The sequence below is a fragment of the Schistocerca gregaria genome, chromosome 2 (genome assembly GCF_023897955.1).
Source record: "Schistocerca gregaria isolate iqSchGreg1 chromosome 2, iqSchGreg1.2, whole genome shotgun sequence".
Taxonomy (NCBI): domain Eukaryota; kingdom Metazoa; phylum Arthropoda; class Insecta; order Orthoptera; family Acrididae; genus Schistocerca; species Schistocerca gregaria.
In genome coordinates this window covers 740265042-740290850 of record NC_064921.1, presented here as the reverse complement: position 1 = coordinate 740290850, position 25809 = coordinate 740265042, and the positions used below count along the sequence as shown (strand labels likewise).

At 40.8% G+C, this 25809-nt stretch overlaps 1 protein-coding gene across 5 annotated transcripts in view; it reads left to right on the top strand.

Moving 5' to 3' along the window:
- LOC126334906 (targeting protein for Xklp2-like) overlaps positions 1 to 25809 on the top strand; it is a 109174-nt gene that overhangs the window by 32392 nt on the left and 50973 nt on the right. For 4 of the 5 annotated variants that reach the window (XM_049997620.1, XM_049997617.1, XM_049997618.1 and 1 more), the window contains one exon: positions 22255 to 22374. The exons of the other annotated variant lie outside the window; for it this stretch is intronic. In XM_049997620.1, coding sequence (XP_049853577.1) covers positions 22255 to 22374 — 120 coding nt within the window. The remainder of the gene's footprint in view (positions 1 to 22254; positions 22375 to 25809) is intronic. 5 annotated transcript variants of the gene reach the window in all.

Sequence of the window (25809 nt, the reverse complement as noted above, 5' to 3'; positions counted from 1 at the left end):
CCCGAGAGTTGTGTGCCTGTGATTCTGCTACCATAGGTACCTCAAGTACTATCCTATCTCACGCAGAAAATACAGGATCTGTTGTTACCCACTCGCTTTTCTGTGAATGATGTGTCAGTGGTAGATTTAGGCATGCTGTACAGAATGGACAGGAACCAGGAAGGAGTCATGGTGTTGTGCCGACCCCACCTAATCCACAAGTTTGAGTTGCTGTCTTGCACTGAAACTGCATTTTAGCCAGTGGGACTCACTTCATCTATTTTGTAGATACCTGTTTTGTCCAGCATCAAGAGGAGGCAAATGCAAAAGGATCATTGGCAGTTCAGACATACGGTGAATGATGGTACCCCTGAAGGAAATCTAGCAAGGGACAAGAAAGGAAGGACTGAACCAGTGACTTTGAAGATTGTAATAATATTGTGAAAAATGAGGTTGTCACTCACCATATGGCAGAGATGTTGAGTCGCAGATAGACACAGTAAAAAGACTGTCACTAACATAGCTTTCAGCCAGTAAGACCTTCTTCAGAATTAGACGACAAACACACACATACAAAAACAACTCGCAAACATGACTGCAGTCTCAGACAACTGATGCAACACTTGGGCAACTGTCCTCTAAAAATGGATTTTCCGTTGTTAGACTTGGAAGATTCTATGACGAGCTAGAGTGCTTGGTTGAGAGTATCGGTAAAAGATTGAAAGAAATGCCTCCTGCAGGTGAGAGTAATGAAAATCCTGATCTTAAACCGCCAAAGCTTCGTAACAACATGCCAACATTTGAATTTCTTCTGAAAAGCAGTGAAGCTCACATAATACCAAGTACAGATAGCTGGTGGTAACCTGAAGTTGATACTACTGAGATTTTAGGGGAACATGTGTTTTATATAAAAAGGATAGGCAAATCAGAAGCAGAGGTAGTGTATTTGTTGCAGTAGACAAGAAACTCAAATCCTCCAAGATTTAAATTGAAGCAGCATGTGAGACTGTTTGGGCAAGACTCAGTATAAGTGGATCCTTCTATTGCCCACCAGACACATCTTCTGATGTAACCCAAAACTTAAGAAAACCTCAGTTCACTTACTGTTACAATTTCAAGTTGAACACACACATTTCAAAACTACACGACACATGTAAGTCGCAGAGCAAGTTGACAAAGCAAGACATGTGAATACGGTAACATTCAAATCAGTACTGAGTCCAAGTCTAGCGGCCGCTGGCTGGCTGGCCGCTTAGGTGGCGCAGCTGTTGCATGGCTGGCAGACAGTGCTGCATGTAGAGGACGTATGTAATTGCACGGTGACACTTTGAATGATTGGCGAGTCGCAACACTTTACACCTTTTGAAATTTTTGCGCAAGACTTAATGGAGGTGGCCTGCAGATTCCTAACGTCCATAGGCGTTGTTTGACTGGCTGTAAAGTCTTGAGGAGGCGGCTTCTCGTACGGACGGAAGTGTCCCCGATGATACTGGGTCGAGATGACAGGAGACGTAGGGGTCGAATTTGCTGGGGCCACGTGCAGCAATCTGCCCGTTGCGGCAAGTCCGTTAGTTATAACAGGAGACATGGGCGATGTGTCGGTGTCCGTAGGAGGAGGAGGCGAGTGAAGTTGCTCAGACAGATAATGGTCATCCGGTTCGTACATGGGCCCGTCTCCTGTTGGCATCAGTTCTTGTGCTGGCACCGAGATGATGGTGAGATGCTTGCGTTGTAAGTAATGAGAGATGCCAAGATCCCGAGTGTCAGGGAGAGCTGAAGGTGGTGTAGCGGCATCCAGAACAGGCGTTGCCGGCACATGAGGCCGAAGTTGGTCCAAATGACGCACTGCAACACCCGTGTCCATCTGGATTTCATACAGGCGTTGGCCACGGTGTCGTAAGATGAGGCCAGGACTCCATTTTGGCCTCCTGCCATATCCCCGTACCCATACAAGGTCGCTGGCAGTGAACCAGCCTAGCAAAGGCATCCACGGCCGTGAGGTGGAAGGCCGCATAAGTAGTAGTGTGCGGGGCTGTCGGCCATGTAAAAGCTCAACCGGGCTGTGATCCCCCATGGGGGTGAAACGGTAAGAAGCCAGATATTGGAGAAGCGCATCATCAGCAGAAGTAGTCAGGAGTTTCCTCATCTGAGCCTTAAATGTGCAGACAAGTCGTTCAGCCTCACCGTTTCATTGGGGATAGAACGGAGGGGCCGTGACACGCATGACACCGTGACGAGCACAAAAATCCACAAAATTGGAAGAGGCAAATTGCGGACCATTATCAGTAACAAGAGTAGAGGGAAGGCCTTCCAAAGGGAAAATGCGGGCGAGAGCACTTGTGGTTGCCGTGGTGGTAGGCAAAGGACAATGAAAGGAAAGTTAGAGTAGACGTCTATTAGTACCCGCGAAATCAGCATGAATGCGCTCCCCGGGCTTCTCAGGTGAAGGCCACGGTGACAAAGATGACTTCGATGTGGCGGCCTGTGATGCACAAGGGCCACAGGCAGCGACCATGTGTGCAATTTGAGTCGATGCCGAGCCAGTGCCCTTGGTGAAGGAGGCGCAAGACCGAAGCACGCAAAGATGCAGGTACCACAACACGCGGCGAAGCATTTTCGGTGGAAAGGAGGATAACACCATCCCTAGCCGCGAGGCGGTAACGCAAAGCGTAGTAGTTCCGCAACGGATCAGAAGTCTTAGCGAATGGACGATCTGGCCAACCCTTCTGAATACAGAGTAAAACCCGAGAGAGGGTAGGGTCAGAACCTGTAGCAGCCGCCAGCCGGTCTCCGGTGATGAGAACCCAACAACAACCCGCTGCTCGGCAACATCCATGTAGGAACCCAAAAGTCGTCCCTATAGAATGTCAGATCAGGACCCATGGGAAGGCGAGACAATGCATCAGCATTCACATGCTGAGCCGTCGGCCGGAAATGTATCTCATAATTGAAACGAGACAAGTAAACCGCCCAACACTGGTGGCGATGTGCAGCCTTGTTGGGAAGTGAAGTTGGGAAACAAGCGGTTTGTGGTCCGTAACAAGATGAAATTTGGATCCATAGAGAAAAACACCAAACTTATGAAGAGCATAAATAATGGCCAAAGCTTCTTTTTCAATTTGAAAATATTTTCGTTGGGCATCTGTGAGCGTTTTGGAGGCATAAGCAATGGGTTGTTCAGAACAGTCAGAAAAACGATGTGCAAGGACGGCATCAACCCTGTATTGAGAGGCGTCCGTGGCAAGAACGAGATGCTGGCCAGGTCGATAAGTAGCCAGGCCCGGGGCCTGTTTCAGCATAGTCTTCAATTTCTGGAAAGCCGCTTCGCATCACGCGGACCAGTGAAATGGCACGTTTTTATGCAACGGCTGAGCCACCGAAGCAGCAGACGGTACAAACCTGTGATAGTATGCTATTTTCCCCAAGAAGGCCTGCAGTTCCTTAACAGATGTAGGGTGAGGGAGGGCATCAACCGCAGTGACAGTTTGCTGAAGTGGATGAATACCATCTCGAGAGAGTTGGAAACCCAAATACTTGATAGATACCTGAAAAAATTTTGATTTCTGAAGAGTATACTTAAGACCGGCAGTCTGTAAGACATGAAAAAGTGTGCGGCGATTCTGAAGATATTCTTCAGTTGTGGAACCAGTCACGACAATGTCGTCCACTTAATTGATACATCCAGGGATAGGGAGCAATAATTGTTCCAAGAATCACTGAAAGAGAGCAGGAGCACTGGCAACGCCGAATGGCAATCATTGGTATTGATAGAGGCCGAAAGGCGTGTTAAGGACCAGAAACTGCTGGGAAGCAGCGTTAAGAGGAGGTTGATGATAAGCTTCTGACAGGTCAATTTTAGGAAAATACTGGCTCCCGGCAAGTTTAGTGAACAATTGTTCAGTTCGGGGCATAGGGTAAGTGTCGATGAGGCATTGAGCATTTACAGTGGCTTTAAAATTGCCACAGAGACGAATATCACCATTGGGCTTAGCAACGACAATGACAGGAGAGGACCACTCACTGGTATTGACAGGAAGCAAGACCCCTGAAATAGTGAGATGATCCAGCTCCCGTTTTACCCAATCACGAAGGGCTACAGGAATGGGCCGAGCCCAAAAAAACTTAAGCCGAGCAGTGGGTTTGAGCGTGATATGAGCTTCAAAGTCGTTTGAACGGCCTAATCCAGGAGAAAAGAGGGACGAAAATATCGTCGACAAGGAATCTAATTGAGCATAAGCAATAGCATCAGAGGCGATATTGACAGTCATCTACGGAGAACCCAAAAATGCGAAAGGCATCGAAACCAAAATGATTTTCTGCGTTACTCTGGTCGACCACAAATATGGGAACAGTGCGAACGACGGATTTGTAAGATACCTCAGCATTAAATTTCCCAAGACAGAAATCTTCTGTTTATTGTACACCCGTAATTGCCGAGCGACAGTTAATAGCAGTGGAGAACCTAACTGAAGATATGTCTGAGAATTAATGATAGTGGCAGCCGAACCAGTATCCACCTGCATGCAAACGTCTTGACCAAGGATTTGGACTGTGAGGAATAACTTCCCTGAAAGGGAAGAAGTGCAATTGACAGACAACACAGAAGTAGAATCAGCGTCACGGTCATGAACATCATGTATGTGGTCGGATTTGCAAACGGAAGACACATGACCCTTCTTTTTGCAATTGACACACGGCCCAACGTTTGGGGACAATCCTTGCATGAATGTTTCGTAAAACACCGCGGACATGAAGTAAGTAGCCGGGGGTTTTGCTGCAGTTTTCTGAGAGGTTTGTTTACCGTTAGGCCAAGGCTGTGTGTGGGAGCGTACTGCGGCCACGTCGGCCGGTGGGGACACGCCGCACATGTCGTCAACAGCGCACAGAGATTGTATGTCCCCGACGTCACCCCACACCTCTATTTGTGCTCCAGCGGCACGAGAAATTTCAAAAGACTGCGCAATGGATAGGACTTCATCTAGAGTCGGATTTGCCAACTGAAGGTCACATTGCCTAACTTCCTTGTCGGGCACCAATCGGATAATAGCATCGTGTACCATGGAATCGGCGTAGGATTCTTTGTGAACGTCAGTAATAAATTGACACTTTCGACTGAGGCCATAGAGCTCAGCACCCCAAGCGCGATAGGATTGATTCGATTGTTTTTGAAAACAATAAAAGGCAACAAGAGAGGCTACCACATGAGTTTGCTTATGAAAGTATACGGTCAGAAGTAAGCACATTTCAGCAAAGGACAAAGACACAGGATCTTTCAAAGGAACCAGTTGCGACAACAATCAGTACATTTGAGGTGGAATCCATGAAACAGAGACTTAACATGATTGTTAGTCTGTGACATGAAATGCCAAGAAGTGCTGTCGAAGAGATTTTTCGTAATCAGACCAGTCTTCAGCTGTCTCGTCATGAGGAGGAAAAGGGGGTATATACAACGACGAGAAACGGCCTGCATTGGACGCCGTGACGAAATCGCGAATTGCCAATGTGAGAAGCGTTTGTTGTTCAATGAGACCTTGCAATAGTTGCTCTAAAGTAGCCATGGAAACCTGGGGGTCAACGATGAAAAGGAAAAATCCACTACCTCGACGCAAATTGTTATAACGTCAACAGCTGTAAGTCACAGAGCTAGTTGACAAAGCATGACTTGTGAACACGGTAACATTCAAATCAGGACTGAGTCCAAGTCTAGCTGCCACTGGCTGGCTGGCCGCTTAGGTGGCGCGGCTGCTGCATGGCTGGCAGACAGCGCCGCATGTAGAGAACACGTGTAATTGCACGGTGGTACTTTGGATGATCGACGAGTCACAACGCTTACATGTAAGTTCCCGAATCATACTGTAATCAGTGGAGAGTTTAATTATCCAACGATTAATTGGGGAAATTGCAGTTTTGTTACTGGTTGGTGTAATAAGACTTCCTGTGAAATATTATTAAACGGTTTCTCTGAAAACTACCAAGCACATGTAGTAAGGAACCCTACTCGTGATGAAAATACATTGGATCTAATGGCAACAAATAGACATGACCTCTTGGAGGATGTCCATGTTGAAACTGATATCAGTGTCCATGTTGTTCTGGCAACAATGATTACCAAAATAAAACTAGCAGAAAGATATGTGTTCTATAATTTAGATAAAAAGTCAGTAGTGTCGTACCTCAATGAGGAACTTGAAACTTTCAGCATAAGGTCGGAGCATGTACAGGAACTATGGCACAAGTTAAAAAGAATAGTAGACCTTGCACTGGATAGATATGTACCCAGGAGGACAATTCGTAATTGGAGATAGCATCCTGGTATACAGTCACTACAAAGAAATTTCTAAAGAAACAGAGATTACTGAATAACAGGTTTAAAACGAATCATAGGGCTGTAGAGAGATGGTGCATCAAACTTTTTCAGTTGTCAAAAGAGCAATGTGTGATGCCATCAATGACTATCATGGCAGGACATTGTCAAATGATATTTCACAAAACCCAAAGAAATTCTGGTTGTGGGTAAAGGCTGTTAGTGGCACTAAAATTAGTGTCCAGTTCGTAGGGAATGAGACAGGAATGGAAATTTAGGATATCAAAGGAAAAGCTGAAATGCTTAAATGTTCCTTTACAAAGGTAAACCCAGGTGGTTTGCCCCAATTTAGTCCTTGTACCACTGAAAAGATAAATGGAATGGGTATAAGTGTTGGTGGAGTTGAGAAATAGCTGAAACATTAAAACTGAACAAAGCTTCAGTGCCCCTTGGAATCCATACGAGACTATATTAAATTTGTAGTTTAGTTAGCCCTTCTTCTAACTGTAATCTATCATAGATCCCTTGAACAAAAAACCATGCCTAGTTCTTGGAAAAAGTTTAGGTCACATCCGTCTACAAGAAGGGTAGTAGAAGTGATCCACAAAACTACCATCCAAGATCCTTGACACAGATCTGTTGTGGAATCTTGGAACATATTCTGAGCCCAAACATAATAAGGTGTCTTGAACAGAAGGACTTCCTCAATGCCAACCAGCATGGATTTCAAAAACGGTCATGTGAAGTACAACTAGCACTTGTCTCTCAAGACTGATTGAAAGCCTTGTAACAAGACAATCAGTTAGATACAGTATTTCTCAGTTTCTGAAAAGCATCTGAATCAGAACCACACCTATAGATACTGTCAAAAATGTGATCATATGGGCTTGCTGCACAAAATATCCGTACCCAAATATTGGAAACTTGCACAGAGCACGCCAATATTCTATAAAGGTAGTAACAGTATTCTGCTAAATTACGGGCCCATATCAGTAACATTGCTATGCAGCAGGATTTTGGAACATGTATTGTGTTTCGAACATTATGAATTACCTCAAAGAAAATGCTCTATTTACTCATAGTCAACACTGATGTAAGAAACATAATTCTTGCAAAACACAACTAGCTCTTGAGACCCACATGAGGTGTTCAGTTAATGCTAGTGACAAGGGATTTCAAATGGGTTACATATTTCTGAATTTGCAAAAAACTTTCTACACTATACTACACAAGTGGCTTTTAGTGAAATTGTGCGATTATGGAATATCGTCTCTGTGCATAATTCATGATTTCCTGTCAGAGGGGTCACAGTTTGTAGCAATTGACGGAAAGTCTTAGAGTAAAACAAAAGTGATTTCTTGCATTCCGCAAGGTAGTGTTATAGGCCCTCTGCTATTCTTTATCTAAATAAATGATTTAGGAAACAATCTGAGCAGCCAATGATGCTGTCGTTTATTTTCTAGTAACCTCATCAGAATATCACAGCAAATTGCAAAACAGATTGAGAAAAGATATCTGTATGGTGCAAAAATTGGCAATTGATCCTAAATAATGAATTATGTGGTCACCCACAGGAGTGCTAAAGGGAATCCACTAAACTGGGGTTACATGAAAAATCAGTCAAATGTAAAGGTCGTAAATTCAACCAAATACCTAGGAATTACAGTTACAAGCAACTTCAGTGGGAAGGAAGACACAGAACATGTTATAGGGAAGGCAACCAAAGACTGTGTTTTATTGGGAGAACACTTAGACACTGTAACAGATCTACTAACATTACACTTGTCCGTCGTCTTTTGGAGTACAGCTACACGGTCTGTGATCAACGAAGAGCATGATACAGAATATGAGATGGACATCATTAAAAGAGAGGCAGTTTTTCACTGCAACAAAATCTTCTCATGAAATTTCAGTCACCATTATCTTCCGAATGCAAAAATATTTTGTTGAACTGACCTACATAGGGAAAAACGATAATCATAATATAAGGGTAATCTGAATTTGCACTGAAAGATATAGGGGTTCGTGTTTCCCCCCCCCCCCCCCCCCCCCCCACATGAGATTTTTGAGAGTGGAATAATAGAGAATTATTGTAAATGTGGTTCGATGAAGACACTGCCAGGCGCTTTAGTATGATTTGCAGAGTACCCATGTAGATGTAGAAGCGAAATTTGTGACTGGGTTGAAGCCTTTCGGTTGGGAGGACAGAGCATGTTATCTTTTATGAAGGCATTGTCAGATGTAGAAGTAATACGGGGCGTGCCTGAGGGATGTGTGTTGAGATCCTTGCTGTTCATGTTCTATATTAATGACCTTGCAGGCAGTATTAATAGTATCCACAGATTGTTTGCAGATCATGCGGTTATCTATGATTAAGTACTGTCTGAAAGGAACTGCACAAGTATTAAATCAGATCTATATAAGATTTCAAACTGACGCAGAGATTTGCAATTTGCTTTAATGTTCATAAATTTAAGATTGTGCATTTAACAAAATGAAAAATGTTTCCCGTCACTATAGTATCAGTGAGTCACAGTTGGAATCTGAAAACTCGTACAGATATGTTTGTAACACTTTGTAGGAACAGGAAACGGAATGATAACATAGTATGTCATGGGTAAACAAGGCGGTAGACGTCGGTTTATTGGTAGAATAATAGGGAAGTGCAGACAATCTACAAAGAAGATTGCTTACAAATCACTTGAGTGACCAGTTCTAGAATATTGCTCAAATGTGTGGGACCCATACTAGCTAGGACTAACAGGGGATATTGAACATATACAGAAAAGGGCAGCATGAATGATCACAGGTTTAATTCATTGAAGAATACCAAAGAGGTACTGAGGAAACTGAACTGCAGACTTGAAGATAGATATAAACTTTCCTGATAAAGTCTACCAACAAAATTTCGTACCCCTTGGGGGCTCGCTGTCGTTTGGCAGGATCGTGCTTGGCTACCACAGGCCCTTAGCCTGTACAGTATATTTTCCACTCCATGCTGCATGCCTATCGTCTCGCTGTTCTTTGTCCCCTCCCTTGGGGAACATGTCTGGAAAGTTTTTGGAAATGTGTTCTGCATTTTCAGTAGCCATTACAAGAACTGCCTCACCACTGTGCATGCACCCAGTGTCACGTTAGCATCCCCATCTCCTCCTCCTATAGCTACAAAATATTTGTTCCTGATGATAAAATCACATGCTACACATCTGACAGACCGGAAAGAAGAAAAGGGTTTTTAACGCCCTCCGGCCAACAGATGTCACATTCTTTATCTATGAGCCGTAAAGACTCTTAAGAACTCAAAGGCAAACGGTCCTTTCCTTCCCTAACTTGATGATCATCTTGGACAGTGTTGCCGACCTTCATTTCACTGGTGCACACTGCCTATTGTTTTTCTGCTTTGGAATCTGCAGATCTACATCTCTCTAGATTTCATGGAACAGGATCGCCCCTAGCAGTGACCCTTCAAAGGCTGGCACTCATCAGCAACCAAAGTGACTACCCTTCATTTGTTCCCTCTTTCCCATCACTTGTTAGGACTCTTCTCCATTGGGGCATGTGTAACATTAGATCCAAAAAGGAGGAATTATGGGTACTCTTGGAATTGGAGCGACTAGTTGTTTTATGCCTCCAAGAAACGAAATTGTGCCCTCAGGACCGTTTTAATCTCTCACATTTCCTTCCAGTCCTCTTTAGCTGTCCCCAATCTCCCAAGGACGCCATTCCATCTCGTGGGGATGTCATGTCACTCAACCGGGATGACGTCCATAACCTGACTCTCATTGAACACTTAGCTACAAGCTGTCTCAGTCCACATTTTCCTTTTCTCTTTGCATGTCTACATTCGTCAACCATTCTGTCACCAGGGCTGACTTACTCCAGATTAGTGGCCACCTCTCTCACTCTTTTTGCTGCTCGTTGACATCAATGTCCACCATTGCAATTGGGACTCTTGCAGAACTTGTCCAGGAGGTGCTCCGTTCAACGACCCTCTCAATAAACTCAACTTAATGTGTCCTAACACTGGAGCACCCACATTCCTTTTTGACTCCATACCTACCTATTACCACATGGACCTCTCATTCTACACTGCCCAGCTTGCCAGTTGTCTTGATGGTCCATTCTCTGACACGTACATGAGTGCCTGTTGCTGTGTGCTGTCCATTTGCTGACTCCTACCCCAACTTGCAGCTTTCTAAGAATGACTGGAGACTTTACTGATCCCTGGCAACCTACGACGAACATCTTTTTCTAATTGTGATGACCATTTCTTGACTTCTGGCCTGTCCATAGTAATGATGTCATTGTGGATGCTATTGCTCTCCCAACTTGTTGAGTTGCTATTTTGTAGAAATTTCAAGCTCTACCCACTATCATCCTTTGTTCATCTCTCAAACGACTGAAGCAGCTCGGGGGACATTCTTCCACTTTTGGAATCATGCATGCTACAATCTCGCCTTTACTATGAATGAGCTTGACAATGCTCTCACTTCATCCCAACCTTCCTTTCCAGGCCAGACGATGTTCATATTCAGATGTTGCAGCATCTTTCTGTTGTGGGCAAGCACTTTTCCTTTCACATGAAATATCACATGATGCTGACGTAAAGCCAATGTGGTATCTGTACGTAAGCCTGGTAAGGTAAACGCCTTCCTTCTAGCTACTGTCCCATATCTCTGACCAGCTGCATTTGCAAGATGATAGAACATACGATTGTTGGCCGCCTGGTATGGTGGCTCGAGTCTCGCCGTTTGCTAACCACTGCACAATGTGGATTCAGTGTGTGCCATTCTGCAGTTGACCATCTCATCACTTTGTCAACCCATGTCGTGAATGGTTTTCTGTACAAATACCAGACTGTAGCTGTGTTTTTTGATTTGGAGAAAGCATATATCACCTGCTGGAGGACTGGTATCCTCCCTACTCTATCCATGTGGGGCTTTCGAGGCCACCTGCCCTATTTCCTTCAAGAATATTTAAGAGATAGTGTTTTCAAGGTACATGTAGGTTCAGCCTGGGACACCTTCATCCGGGAGAACGGGGTCCCTCAAGGCTCTATCGTGAGTGTCTTCATGTTTGTTATAGCCATTAACCGTATTATGGACTGTCTCCTGTCAGACATCTCCAGCTCTCTTGAAGACTTTGCTATCTATTGCAGTTCTCCATGGACTTGTTTCCTTGAGTGACATCTTCAGCAATGTCTTGATCATCTTTACTTTTGGAGCATCGACAGTGGCTTTTGTTTTTCTGCTGACAAAACAGTTTGTAAGAATTTCTGGCAGCATGGCATAATGGGTTTGTTCCACCATGTTTACACCTTGGGCCTGTTGCTCTCCTGTTTGCTGGCATTCCAAAATTCCTGGAGCTCATGCATGACAGAAAACGTTCTTAGTCCTCTTACATGTTTTACCTGGCTGCACGCCATACTTGGCCCCTTAGTTTCTCCATGTCCTGAGTGGTACTTCTGGGAGCGTTTGTACCGATCGCCTGTCCATTCAAAACTAGACTAGTGGTATTTCATTTATTCCTCTGCATTCCTTCTTACGCCATCATGACACAATTCACCATTGTGGTGTACATTTGGCCAGTGGGATATTTTACACTGGCCTGGTTCAGAGTCTCTATGCAGAAGCCGCCGAACAGCCACTGTCATACTGGCATTATGTCCTCGGTGTGTGCTGTTTGTCTTCCATGCCTGGCCACCTATCCTGTCCCTCTTTTTCGATGACTCCCTTGACCGCCATTGTGGAGCACACCCTTCTTGTGCTACCTCCTGGAATTTGCTTTTGGCAACTGCTCTTTCAAAATAACTTTGTGCTGTCTGCCTCCTTCCCAATGGATAACAACCCTTCACTACCTTGGCTTGTTGTGGCATACTGTGTTTGTCTTAGACATTTGCTTCCTAAGGACATTACTCTGGGTTTGATCTATTGCCCTAAGTTTCCCAACCTTCACATGAAATGCAGTGATAGTAGCTTTGTGTACACTGATGATGGCTCTAAGACTGTCTGTGGTGTTGGGTGTGCCTTCGTCATTGGCACAGACTATTTAAGAGTTAGCCACTGTGATGTTCACATGGGTTCCATTTTACGTCGGTTTGACAGGAAATGATGATGCTGCCAAGGCTGCATTCCTCCTACGTCAGCCTGCTATCTCTTCCATTCCTTCAGATGATCTTTGTGTTACTGTTTGTCGACAAATGACGTCCCTTTGGCTTCACAGGTCTTCTCTTCATGGCAGCAAGCTTTGAGGAATTAATTATCTCCCAATGGCTTGGCCGACCCCCTCTGTCCTCTTGCCATTAGATCATTTTCACTAGGTTGCATTTTGGGCACTGTCTTCACGTGATGTTGAAACTTCAAAAGTAGGCCTTTGTGGGATAATTGCTATACCTTTAATATTAAGATGACAAATGTGCAAAGTCATCAGACTCTATGAACTTGTTGGGCCTGAAAAGTACCTTGTGACTTCTTTTGTATCCTATGGCTTACGCGTCTTTGCAGACAATTCAGTCTCACCTTATCACTCTTGCTTTCTTGACACCACCTACTTAACAACACACTGAAAAGTATGCTTTCAAATCTATTCTGACTGTTACATAATCATATTATTTAAATGATGATTTTACCAGAAGGATCTGCCCTGGCTCCCCACCTTTTCATCCTGAAAATACACATCATACTGGAAGCATCTACAAGAAAATTGATTTATGCTGATAGCATTTTGTTGGTTATGAATAGCTCCAACTTTCCTGTTGCTGAAACCATTGTATCGTCTGATGCAGAAGCGTTTGATGCATACTTGAGGAAATGGTGCCTCTATTTAAATCCTCAAGAAACAATTACGTATGCATTCCATCAAGCAACAGACAACCAGATTAAAAATGAGGAGTCAGATTCAGAGGCTGTGTGTTGCCATACTGCAGTACACGAAAATGCATAGGAATAACACAAGACAGAACTTTTAAGCAGCATATCTGAAATGTAGCAGCTAAAATACACGAGAAATGTTCTTTAAAAGCTTGCTCATACCTCATTGCGACATAATACTTGTGTGCTAAGATGAACAGCCTTTTAACCCTATCACACCTTGCTGCTAATCGCTGAAGTTTGAGCAAGGTAAATAGTGCTTACTCGAGGAAGGTAGACATACAGCTGTCAGGCAATACGAATATTTATGTGATGTAGCTGCAGTACAACCACCCTCTGGCTTTCTGTTCTCATCAGTATCCCACCTTCAAACCTAAAAAAAAAAATCGTCCCTGAAGGTGTAGCTCAACATACCGAAAAATCCTTAGCTACTAGTTAATAAAGATATGGCACAAGCAGAACACACATACTTAAAATCAAGGGAACTGTTTTGGCATGCAACAGTCTTACCTTGTTGGGTCTTTCAGTGTCAACCGTTCATGGAAAATTCAATTGGAACTGACAGCAATAGTAAAACACACCTTATTGAGAAACCTTGACACAAGACAAAAGGATGTGATCGCCCCAGATGCCAATGGAGGATCATGAACTGGATTCAAACTGGGCAAGGCAGATGTGGTTATCTGCTATGCGAATGGAAATGGGCTAGTTCTTCAAATTCTGATCTAAGTGCCTCTTACACTCAGTCCTCTTACAAAAGTGTGTATCAAAGAACTGTAACTGGCGTTCACTGCAAATCAGATGAAATGATTAAATTGATCGGAGAACTAGACCTGGAGCTGTAAGATTGTACGAGCTTGTACAGTATTGAACAGTATTCTAAAATGGGTCACAAAAGTGATTTGAAAACAATCACCTTTGTAGAATGTTCACATTTTACTGGTACACTGCCAGTGAATGGAAATTTAGTGATACTGGCCTATTTTTATGTAGGCCCTGCTCAGTAGAACAAACTTCTGGTCACCTCAAAGCTGAAAGCCTAAACAAGTGGAGAATGGTGTTAGCTTGAGGAAGTCAAAGAGGCCATTATTTGAATCGCACTAATACACACATTTCTTCTTCACGAAGTTCAGTTATTAGGAACACTAGGGGAGAAAACTCAGTTGTATACAGAACCAGGCCAACACCTACAATTACCTATCAACAATCCAATGGCGAAGTTATTTATTTTATTGTGGCACTAAACAAAGTTCACATATACATGAAAATGTCACAGTTCACACTTGGCACAATCCTGCAGCAATTTATTAGAGAAAAAATACAATGTGGTAATTGAATTAAGTCCATCCATAATGAGCATTACCGTGTCCAACAATCGCTCTTTATGATGAAAGTGACATTTCACACCTCTTGCTAAACACAACACAGTTCTGTTACGTTCATAGATTTTGATTAAGGAAGTCAGTCAAAAGCTTTGGGTATTGGTGTTGTCGGTATGCATATTTTCTTTTTACGTACTAAATGAGCATAATAGTGCCATTAGTCACCACTGACAACACACTTGACACTGTTACCTCATGAGATTTCAAACTGTGAATTGCCAGTTTTGGGTGACATCAGACTACTTACAGGCAGGTGTAAGAATAAAAATTAAATTATACTTTGAAAGTTGGGTAGGCAGGATTCTTCTTTCAGTTGCAAGAACTATTATGGTTTTGGCTTATAGAAAATGTTGCTGCTTAGGAATTTAGAGAAACACGTGCATATCATTAATATCAATTTATTATTGCACAATGTGGATATTCTTGTTTACACGTGTGAGTGCCGTATTGCAAATTAGATCAAATTACATGAAATTATTGATTACTGAGTTAAATAACCAGTGCTGTGTCATATTGCTCAGGAAAATTAAAGTAGCAAAAGTATTTGGTCAAAGTTCAGAATCCAACAATGCTTACGAAACAATTTGTGATGGAAAATAGGGTTGCTTATCAACTAGAATGCAAATTCTCTCTTCAATTAATTTCTTGAGATAGTTAAGTGTTACTGGAAAGTGGAATAGGCAGACTTGCTTTTGCTACCTTTTTACCTTTTTCAAATGTACTCATTAGTGCATAGGCTTTTCCATGTTGTGAGCTGTAGTATTAACATCAGTTAATTGTATTTTGTAATTATGAGTGCCCAAATCAATTACACCAGTGTAAACAGAGCTACTAAAATGATAATCTGAACAATAAATTCAAATGAAATCAGGTGTAAATAAGATCTCAAGAGGTTACGTTTTACATGCAAGTATATAAATGTATGGAAAATAAGATAACTAGCTAAAAAATGTATTTATAGGAGCAGAAAAAACATAACAGATGGGAAGAATCCACTTGCTACGTCACAGTCTGTCACATACCTTACCTTCGTCTAATCCTATGAGATCGTTCCTTTGTGTAACCCTACAAATTAATACGATTGATTTCCATTTGTGACTGATGTATTTTGAAGTCCTAGGATACTGAAATTCTTCATTTTGTAAAGTGCACAATGTACATTTCTGACATTTAAAGCAAGTTGCAATTTCTACATCACTTTGAAATCTTATCAATATTTACCTGTATTTTTGCACGTTTTTTTTTTTTTTTTTTTTTTTTTTTTTTTTTTTTTTTTTTTTTTTTTCTCCCCCCCCCTCCGGATAGCACTCAATCATACATAACTGCACTTTGTGCAAAATGTGTGAGGTTACTATGGTGAGGGACTGGATTGTCAAATAAATAAGATTTTGCTTTATTTATTTATTTATTTATTTATTCATTCATGCAGTCATCAAATGAGTAGATTTTGCAAGTGTTGGGTGTACTAGAAATACATTAATCATACTCAAAATGTTACATAAAACAGTTAATGCACATTAAAGTTGTGTAGTTATCACATTACAATTCCTGTGCTGGTGAAGGAAACAGATTCTTAACTTGACCAGTGTAATATCACAAATAAAAATTCCCTGTTTCAAATTCTCTGATCTAATAAAACTGTTTTCTGTTAAAAATGTTTTAATTTTGTGTTGAAGTAATCCACTTGAATGTCCTCCTTGAATCTGGAAGCCTGTTAATCCAAATCAAACCATTGATAAGTGGACTTAGATTTCATTCTACACTTTGGTCCTTTGTTGAATAGAGCCGAATTTTGTCCTCGTGTTGTGATCATTGTAGGTGTGATAAGTAGTATCTATTGCATTTGCTTCAGTTTTTAAGGGACAAAACAACAACAGATTTAAAAGGGTATAAAAATGTGTTAAGTATAAGAGTTTGTGGCCTCTTACTGTAACAGCAATAGTTCGTGTTTCTGCTGAACAGCTCCATATTTCAGTCTGTTACGAAAAGTCTAAATTGTTATATTTTCATGTGTGGCTAGACTAATGTCAATAGCTTGCTAAGGTGATTCAGGCTACTGCAAATTTTTCCACTTCTAATATTAATGTAGTTTACCCACTTAACGTATTTATAGATGTTCACACCCAGAAACTCAGTCACCAGTTTGTTGTAAAGATCCAGAATAAATTATTCACATTGTAGTGGTGAGAACTATCTGTTTAACCCTTTGGTTGCTGCAGATGTGTTTGGCACATGCCAAGCTGAGTGCAGCCTCATTATTCTGTAATGTCTAACTGCACTAATTAACCTGTATTTGGTCATATTCCTGTGCTGGGCCAACTGAAGTAGCTTGTCTCACTCTGTGCTAGTTATTTCTGGAGTGCTTCCAGTTATGTCGTTTTTGTTGCTGTAAGATGTCACCACCAAGATTAACGTTGTTGTAGGTGTCCAAATTAATTCCTGGTTTTGAAGCTATTCAGTGAATTTTTCAGCTGCTAGGCATCTACAGAGATGTAAAGGTAGCTTTTTCTTCAAAAGTTTCTGATAAAATTTTGGCAATCCTTTCAGACAGCTACTATCACTTCGATTCTTTGTATTCTATATCTGCTGATGTAGACATATTAGGTCTGTTGCCCTCAGAATTTGTAGAGGAGCTATTGCATACATCAACATAGAATAATTTATCTTCATTGTTGCTATGAATCTCTTTGATTTCATCCTCAGAGCAGCCATGATGTCTTGTGGTTTTCTTTAACACTGATGACAACTCTGACGAACAGACATAGACATACATAAAGCGAAGTCGGATGCTATAAAGCGAGCTTGCAAGAAACTACCCGAGCACAGCTAAGTGGCCAGAGATGCAGAGAGCTACTGAGACACAGGGCAGAAAATCCACTGTAAACTAAATTTAACAGAAGCTGGGGAAGCAGCGAAGTGTGAAGAGTTAACTTTTGAACAACATTCAAAAGCTTTGATCTCTACAACAGTTGTGCTGAAATTCATCTGTAAGCCCTGGTTACTGAAGTATTCAGCTACTTCTGTTACATAATTAGTCACTAGGTTCAGATTAATGTATGGTTTAATGAGTTGGAAGTTTTTTTCGAGCCTAAAAGTACCCTTGTAGTCTACGCATACTGACCGAGAAGACAATATACTTCTGAAAACTTGTAACATTACTGAAATTCTTCACTTATTTTCATTGAAATGTCAATTACATGAACTGCTAGGTCCATAAACTGCTTTAAGCAGACTCCATCAAAGTTACTTTTAAAGTAAAGCACATTTGTCACAGCAGTTTTGTGACAATCAGCTCGAAGATAATAAATTCCACAATTATCAGAAAATGGGTCAGCAGTCTACAAAGACCTGGAACTGAAGTCATATGATTTTAACTATAAATTGTATTTCCTTGGCACTAATATTAAATGTGTTTTCTGTAGTGGAGTTTTAAGCACACTCTATTTCCCCCAGTGTTCTAGCAAAGCCCATAAATTTTTTTTCCAGAAACTCAGATTTTACATCTGAAAATTTCATTAATGGGTTTTCATAGTAAAAGAATAAATTTTTAATTGAGAAAAATTAGGGGTACAACACAGTAACTCCGTATTTTTGGATGGTTTGCTTTTTAAAATCGGAATGATCATGCAGTGTGTGTCTGTGTGTGTGTGTGTGTGTGTGTGTGTGTGTGTGTGTTTTTCTCAAATACAATTACTTAGAAAAAAGACCTGAATAAAGAGGCCTTTTGTATAAGATAGCTCAATCGTAAAACAAGCTATTGTTAGTGAGGTTGGATTTTTGTCACGTAGTTTCATAATTAACATGCTATAAATATGTCCTTAAAGTAAAAGTTTCAACAAATAATCTTTATACTCTTACCAATGTAAATTATATTCAGAAAAATGAAGTGTCTCAAATCAAGGTTTAATGAATGATTTTTATATTGTCACATTGTAACCACAGTAGACCATATCCAAAAGCAGGGTCTTCAGTAGAGTAAAACATTAGCACTGAAAGTGTGTTTATTATGGACATCAATGCACAGGTAGAAGAGAGCTGAACTGGACAGAGATTGCTCTGTTTGTACAGACATGAAATATTCCAGAATATAGGACCATAAGAAATTTTGAAAACCTTCCAGAAATGATAACTACTGAATAAATTTCTGTTTGGGTTTGAACTGATGAGCCTCGGCATACCAACGCCAGTGCCACTATTCTGTAATACGTCCAGCACAGCTTGCGCATTGCGTCCTCCTTGGAACTTCATTGGAAGTGATTACAGCACCCTGAATCTATATCTTATCAACAGTCCTCTGTATGGTGACACTTCCAGATCCTCGTATTCTGGCTTTTTGGCACATCCATGTCATTGTGATAAGCATTGAAGATAGCCCTTCCCATCAAAGCTTTGTGGTTTTTGAAAGAGTCTTTTGTTTCCATGAGTGAGAAGCCCCCATTGTTCTGTGCCTCAGGACTGTAGTAGAACTTCATACAGAGGAATCGAGTATAATGTGGGTGACATACCTGTACATTTGTTTTCTTGATGAAAGGTCATTATCCTAGACTTCGTGGCGTCCGGTAATCAACAAATAAGATATGGGTAAAGGTAGTGCTTTAGAAACTTTTATAGGCATAAATATTGATACTAGGTCTGCTGAACTGTATCTCACTAGTTGATGCTTCGTGTTATAGCATTCTTGTTCTGGGCACAAGGAACTTTGTACGAGCCGCTATATTCTTCCATTCTGGTGATGTTTCACCGAGTCATTCTGAGTAACGTCTGGTTGAAATTGGAACAGTATATTCATTATTGTTTTGGCATCATGACCATGGAGTGGAAAGAATGGTTGAAGTGTCTTTGGTTCACTGTGTTGGATGTAAATGTCACAACAGGCAGTATTGTATACCAATCTCTCTGCAGTGGATGGATCTGCTCTTCATGTAAGCTGATATTGAGTGGAGATATGTGCCTATAAATGTACCTTTAGGGACGAGTTCTTCACGACAGTGATCCAAAGTTCTCCTTGCCCACCTATAATAGTTATGATTGTCACTGATACATATGTTTCTATTGTGAATGTGATTACATTTTTGATGTTGACAAAAGCTTCACAGGTTGAGCTTCTAGATTGACAACAGGAACCCATCTTCTTGGTGGTTGTGGAATGACGCAAACTGGTTCCCAGAAAAATCTGTATGCTTGTTAGAATGGCTTCATCAGTCTGGTGCTCTGACCTTCCACAGTGTGACTATTCGTGACACCTGCTAAAAGTACTGTTCGAGAATAACGTTGACTATGTTCTGCTAAAATGCTTTTGATCAGATAATGTACGTGATGGAGGAGTTGGTTGTACTGAATTTGTCAAATTGTGTGTTGTTTGATTTGACTCTGACACATCCTTCCTGGTGTGTGCAGCTGGTGGCAGAGATTGGCGTTAGAGATTGAAATATTTGTAGACGTTCTCTGTAACCCTTGTTGTGTATGAGGCTGACATTCATAGGAGCTAACTCTCTCTTGCTTACTTGGTCAGACAGTTCTGTCTGCCATAAAACACACTTTTTTTTTTCCTTATACCTGAAATCATGGTCTTCCACAACTACCATAGGGATCACATTCGGGAGTCAGTCATACTTCTTTCACCCATCCCTTTTCTGTTGCATTTCTTCAATGTACTGGCACTGTTTGATGAATTCTTCAGTTGTGAAATTCTTTATCAGAAGAGTTCTTCTGCAACTTAATTTTTGAATACTTTATTTTCTGAATATACAGTCCTTGAGAATAATGAACTGCTTGTATTCCAGTACTTGGCTGTGTAGGCAACAGATTTTATGCTGGCAAATTGGAATCATGATGGCATAGGTGTTTCAAAGGACAAGGGTTCTCCACCAAATTTTGTGAAGTCATAACCACAAAGCACAATCATCAATGAAGAACATTTAGCACTTAACACATTTGTTATGAACAGAAGTGTACAGATAGAGGATCACTGAACTCATGGGCTGAGTTTGCTGCTACCTATACAAACATGTCAGTTAGGAGTGGCATTGGAGCAAGTGGAGTTATTTCATCTTGCTACATTTCAAACTGTATTGCTGCTGTGGTTACGCTTATCTCCTTTTTACAAATGTTTGATTGTGTAAAGAGTTTACCTCATGAATATGGCACAAAGTTGAAACACTGCATTAGTTTCATGTGTTTTACTGGAAGTGTGGATATTCTTCATCTTCTGTAGTTTCCAGCTCCTGGTTGGGTCTGGTTAGAACAAAAATCTCTCCATCTTTTCCTTCCCTTCCAACATGTTTCCATTTCCACTCTCTCTCTCTTGAGCCACTTCCCTCTTCACCACACATTCCTTCACTCTGATTGATCTATATCTGTCTTACCCTATGTTACTTTTCTTCCTATTGCCATTTTGTGAGCCTGTCTTGTTGTACTGCCAAATCCCATTCTTTTAACAACCCCATACCATCTTAGCTCACCTTTCCTCTATGGTTTCTTGAATGGGGTTCTGTTTCACTATTTATCACACTCTCATTCCTTACTATATTCATTCTAGTGAGTCCTATTCTTTGAAATTTCATTTCAAAAACACATATCTTGCTAACCTGTATTTTCTCCATTAGCCATGTTTTGTTTGCATATATGAATATTGCAGCATAATATGCTCGGTATAATATTCGCTCTTTTTGTCAGTACATTCTTGCTCCAAACCAGGCTTCTCACATACTGCAGAAAATCACGGGCTTGCCTTCCCCTTTCTTGTACCTCGTCATTCCTCCCACTGTCTCCTACTATCACTTCACACTACTTAGCATTAAATTTCTATTCATATTGTCCCAGCATCACCTCCCATACACTTAGTCTTTCTTGTACCACCATTTTCCCCACCTTTAAATCATCTGCAAACACCATTGCCTTCATATTTTTATTTTCTATTTGGTCTGCCAGCTCTGTGGATTAATGATACTGATCTAAAATTACACACACATTCCTAACTACCATTTGCATGGTATGGCTTGAACACACACATTTTTAGACCACTCTAATATATTTTTTTCTCAAGTAATGCACAAATAAGGTGGGTAAGACTTTTTGACATGTTTTTAACCCCAGTGAATGTTTATTCTTTAACTTCTGTATTACACTGCTTACTTAATGTTGATTCACTTCCACAAGTTCTAAATTAGCACATTGTGACATGTGCATTTGTAAAATGGATTGGTTGGTCAACAGGAGAAATAAAATAAGGGAAAGGCAGCCACTTCCAAATAGCGTTCAGATGTGTGGAGCCCACACACTTCACATGAAACTGCATTCATACTAGCTTTTGAACTCTTGCTCGTTTCCTATCAAAAAGTACACACAAGCGCGCACACACTCAAACGCACACTCTCACAGCCATGGAAGCGTGCATTCAAGTTTCATTAGAAAAAGACCAAGAGCTCACAAGTTAGTGCTGTTAAGTGTGTATGCTCCACACTTTGGGTCACTGTGGGTGAGTTGTTGCCTTTCTGTTACTTTATTTATTGCTCCATCGGAGAAGTAAAATACATAATATATTACAATTAGTGTTCAGTGCTTCATACCATTTCTGTGGCTAATAAAGTGGAATGGGTTGTGAATATGTGAAATAGAAGTGAAATAACTTAAGAATTGCAGTAAAGTAAGAGATATTTAGAAAAGTCATTTTAAATTCGTTGTGCATTCCTAGTCATTATTTTTATTATTTTTCAATCAGACAGGTGGTGCAAAACTTGCTGACACATCTCAAGCGGTGCTTACTAAAACGAATACACTTCCAGACGAAAAACAGCCTATAGAAACTGATGAACATAATACTATTAATCCTGCGTGGGAGGTAAAATTAGTATTACTTACTTTGCTTGATTTTTTTAATAAAATATATAGCATTACATGCATTGTATGGTCATATTCAGTGTCTCGTAATGTATTGGTAAATGTCCTGCCTGTTTGCAGTAAGATGTACTGTATCACAGTTAATTGTAGCCTATTCACTCAACAGGATTTTTATATATATATATATATATATATATATATATAGAACAAACAAACTATATTTAGTGTATCTGATAACTTGAATTGTAATGTATACAAAACTGTGTGTTAATATTAAATTTGCCAACTATTTGACAGAAGAATAGGCACGAGGAAAATTTATCGGAACTATTAGAATAATACTGTTGGAGCCTATACCAGTTAAGCAAATATTATGTTTCATGCCGGATTCACTAACTGCAAAGCAGGTTTTCACCTCTCATGTTGTTTTCGATTAGTGGTGAAAAAAACTATTTTTTGTTTATTACGGTGCCTTTCTTCTAGCTGCTTAAAATTCCTGAAATTTTAAAAAATAAATACTGTTCGTGCCTTTTCAATGTAATGAGCAAGACTCAAGAGATCAGTCTTGCAACCTATTACACACAGTTAGTTCCATGCAGTGATGGTTTTATTCGTGGACTTGCAACTAGAATGCACTATTGTATCCATTCCGTGTGGCGGGTGACTCATTGATAGGAGTACTAATTGATGTACTGCGAACCAGGAGAGCTTCTGTAAAGTTTGGAAGGTAGGAGACAGATACTGGCAGAAGTAAAGCTGTGAGTACCGGGTGTGAGTCGTGCTTCGGTAGCTCAGATGGTAGAGCACTTGCCCGCGCAAGGCAAAGGTCCCGAGTTCGAGTCTCGGTCGGGCACTCAGTTTTAATCTGCCAGGAAGTTTCATATCATCGCACACTCCGCTGCAGAGTGAAAATCTCATTCTGGAAACATCCCCCAGGCTGTGGCTAAGCCATGTCTCCGCAATATCATTTCTTTCAGGAGTGCTAGTTCTGCATGGTTCGCAGGAGAGCTTCTGTAAAGTTTGGAAGGTAGGAGACGGATACTGGCAGAAGTAAAGCTGTTAGTACCGGGTGTGAGTCGTGCTTCGGTAGCTCAGATGGTAGAGCACTTGCCCGCGAAAGGCAAAGGTCCCGAGTTCGAGTCTCGGTCGGGCACACAGTTTTAATCTGACAGGAAGTTTCAGGCCAAATGTTGTTAGTGATAACATTATATGGAAACACATCATGAGTTTCCTCTAATGAGAAGTTGGCTATATGTTCTGTTGCAGAGTCCTGCTGAAGCGTCATGAAACCACGTTCTCACCCAGTTAATTGATCAAAAAAAGCTACAAAATGTTTCCCACATAACTCTCTGTTAAGTGACATCTGGAAAAAGAGGGCCTATTATTCTCTCAGCACTATTAGCACATCATCCTAATTTATTTTTATTTTTTTTTTTTTTAAATCACACAGAAGTGACTCATATTATGTTAGGATTTTCAGAACTCCAAGAAAGGTTGCTTTGTGAATTAATGTACCTGCTTAGCTGGAAACATGATTCATCCTAAAATAATGTTAAGTGAGGGCCTGTTGCTCAGTCATGTACCCTATTAAAAATCCATTCCCAAAACTGCAACTATTTTGCAGGATCACCTGGTTTAAGTTCTTGCACTGCATTTATTTTATAGGGCTGGAATTTCAGTAACTTTGTAGCTCTTTGAGCAAAGCCATGAGAAATTTCCATTTCTTGATAAATGCTTACTACTTATTTTCTCGGCGACTTTTCCAGAGCATACTCAGTGTTATCCATAATTTCTTCTGTAAATTTTGTTCATGGCTGTCTGTTTCCTGTCATGAACAATTATAATTTTGCAAAATTTATTTATCAATTGATGAATCATTCTCTGGTTAGGAACTTGAAAATCAGCAAATTCCTCTTGAAATAATCTCATTATTGCCTGAGCTGATTCTATACCCACATATAAATTGCAGATGAATAGTCTTTGGCGAATCAAATTTTTGTATTTCACCATTCCAATTGAAACGCTTTCACTCAGTACACTGTATTGTGTTGCCTAACAAACTCTTTTTACTTGTGCAGACATAGGCCTTGCAGTGGAGGGGAAGTATATTTCCCACCAGTGCCACTGCTGGTTGGCTGCCTGTCGTGCACAAAATCCCTGCTAGGCCGTTATGTTAAGGACTCGTCATCCTGTACCATCAGAAGGAGAGCCACCTGTGGAGTGAAACATGTTATCAAGGTGGTGATTCTTGTGCAAAACTTGAAGTTCTCAGGGAATCACATTTACCTGGAAAAAATGGGGAAATTTCAGGAATTTCATAAAATCTCGGGGAATTCTGCATCTTTACCCTAGCACTGAAATTGAATTTTATTGAGTTTTATAAATCACAAATTTTAAAATACAACGGGCAATCCAGGAAGGAATTAACAACATTATGAAAAGGAAATTTGCCACTCACCATATAGCGGAGATACTGAGTCGCAGACAGGCACAACAAAAAAGACAAATAAAGCAAGACCTTACTGGCTGAAAGCTTTATTTGTGACAGTCTTTTTGTTGTGCCTGTCTGCAACTCAGCGTCTCTGCTATATAGTGAGTAGCAACGTCCTTTTCGTAATATTATTAAATTTTAAAATACTTAACATCTTAAAATATGTTACTTACATGAATATTATTCCATACAGTTATTGATGTTTCAAAAGTACAGTTAAACCACTGCTTATGGCTGCTGTATAGCTCAGCCAAGAGGCTAGGAAAGTCGTCATTGTGGTATGCCCCCCCCCCCCCCCCCCCCCACACCACCACGTTTAAATGACCACCCTGTGTTTATGTTCCAGCAGTTACATAAATGCTGTTCATCGTTCTACATTGGCATGATTGCTACCAAGTTATCATTTAGAAATGGGCGTAGGCAGAGAATGAATGCCGGTAACAGGTTCTGTTGCAGAGCACACCTCATAACACGAGTCATCTCAGTGCCTGTTTCACCACATGTGCTATCTGAATTCTTCCCCCTGACACCAGTTTCTCAGACCCTCACAGCTGGGAACTGGCATTACAATATGACTGTAGTTGTCACCATCCACCTTGCCTCAGTTTGCGTTAATTTCTGCAGTTTCAGTAGGTCGTCTTCGTAATTATTTCTTTCTTCACTCTGTTTTAGTTGTCTGTATCTTTCATTTTCTGACCTGTAATATTTTTTTCCCCTGCCATCCTAACATGTCTACCATTTATAATGCACATAGCTTCCCACTCTCACTGACTTTTGCACATTGTTGTTTCAGTAATATATGTCTTGCTTGTTATCCCATCTCCCATCTTTAAGTTCTCAGGTTTTAAAGTCATTAATTTCTTTGTTGATAAAATATTTTGTTTGAGTGTATGAGAACAGGTTACAACATTTTAAAGAGTGAAGTGAAGGGTTGGCTGGCGATAA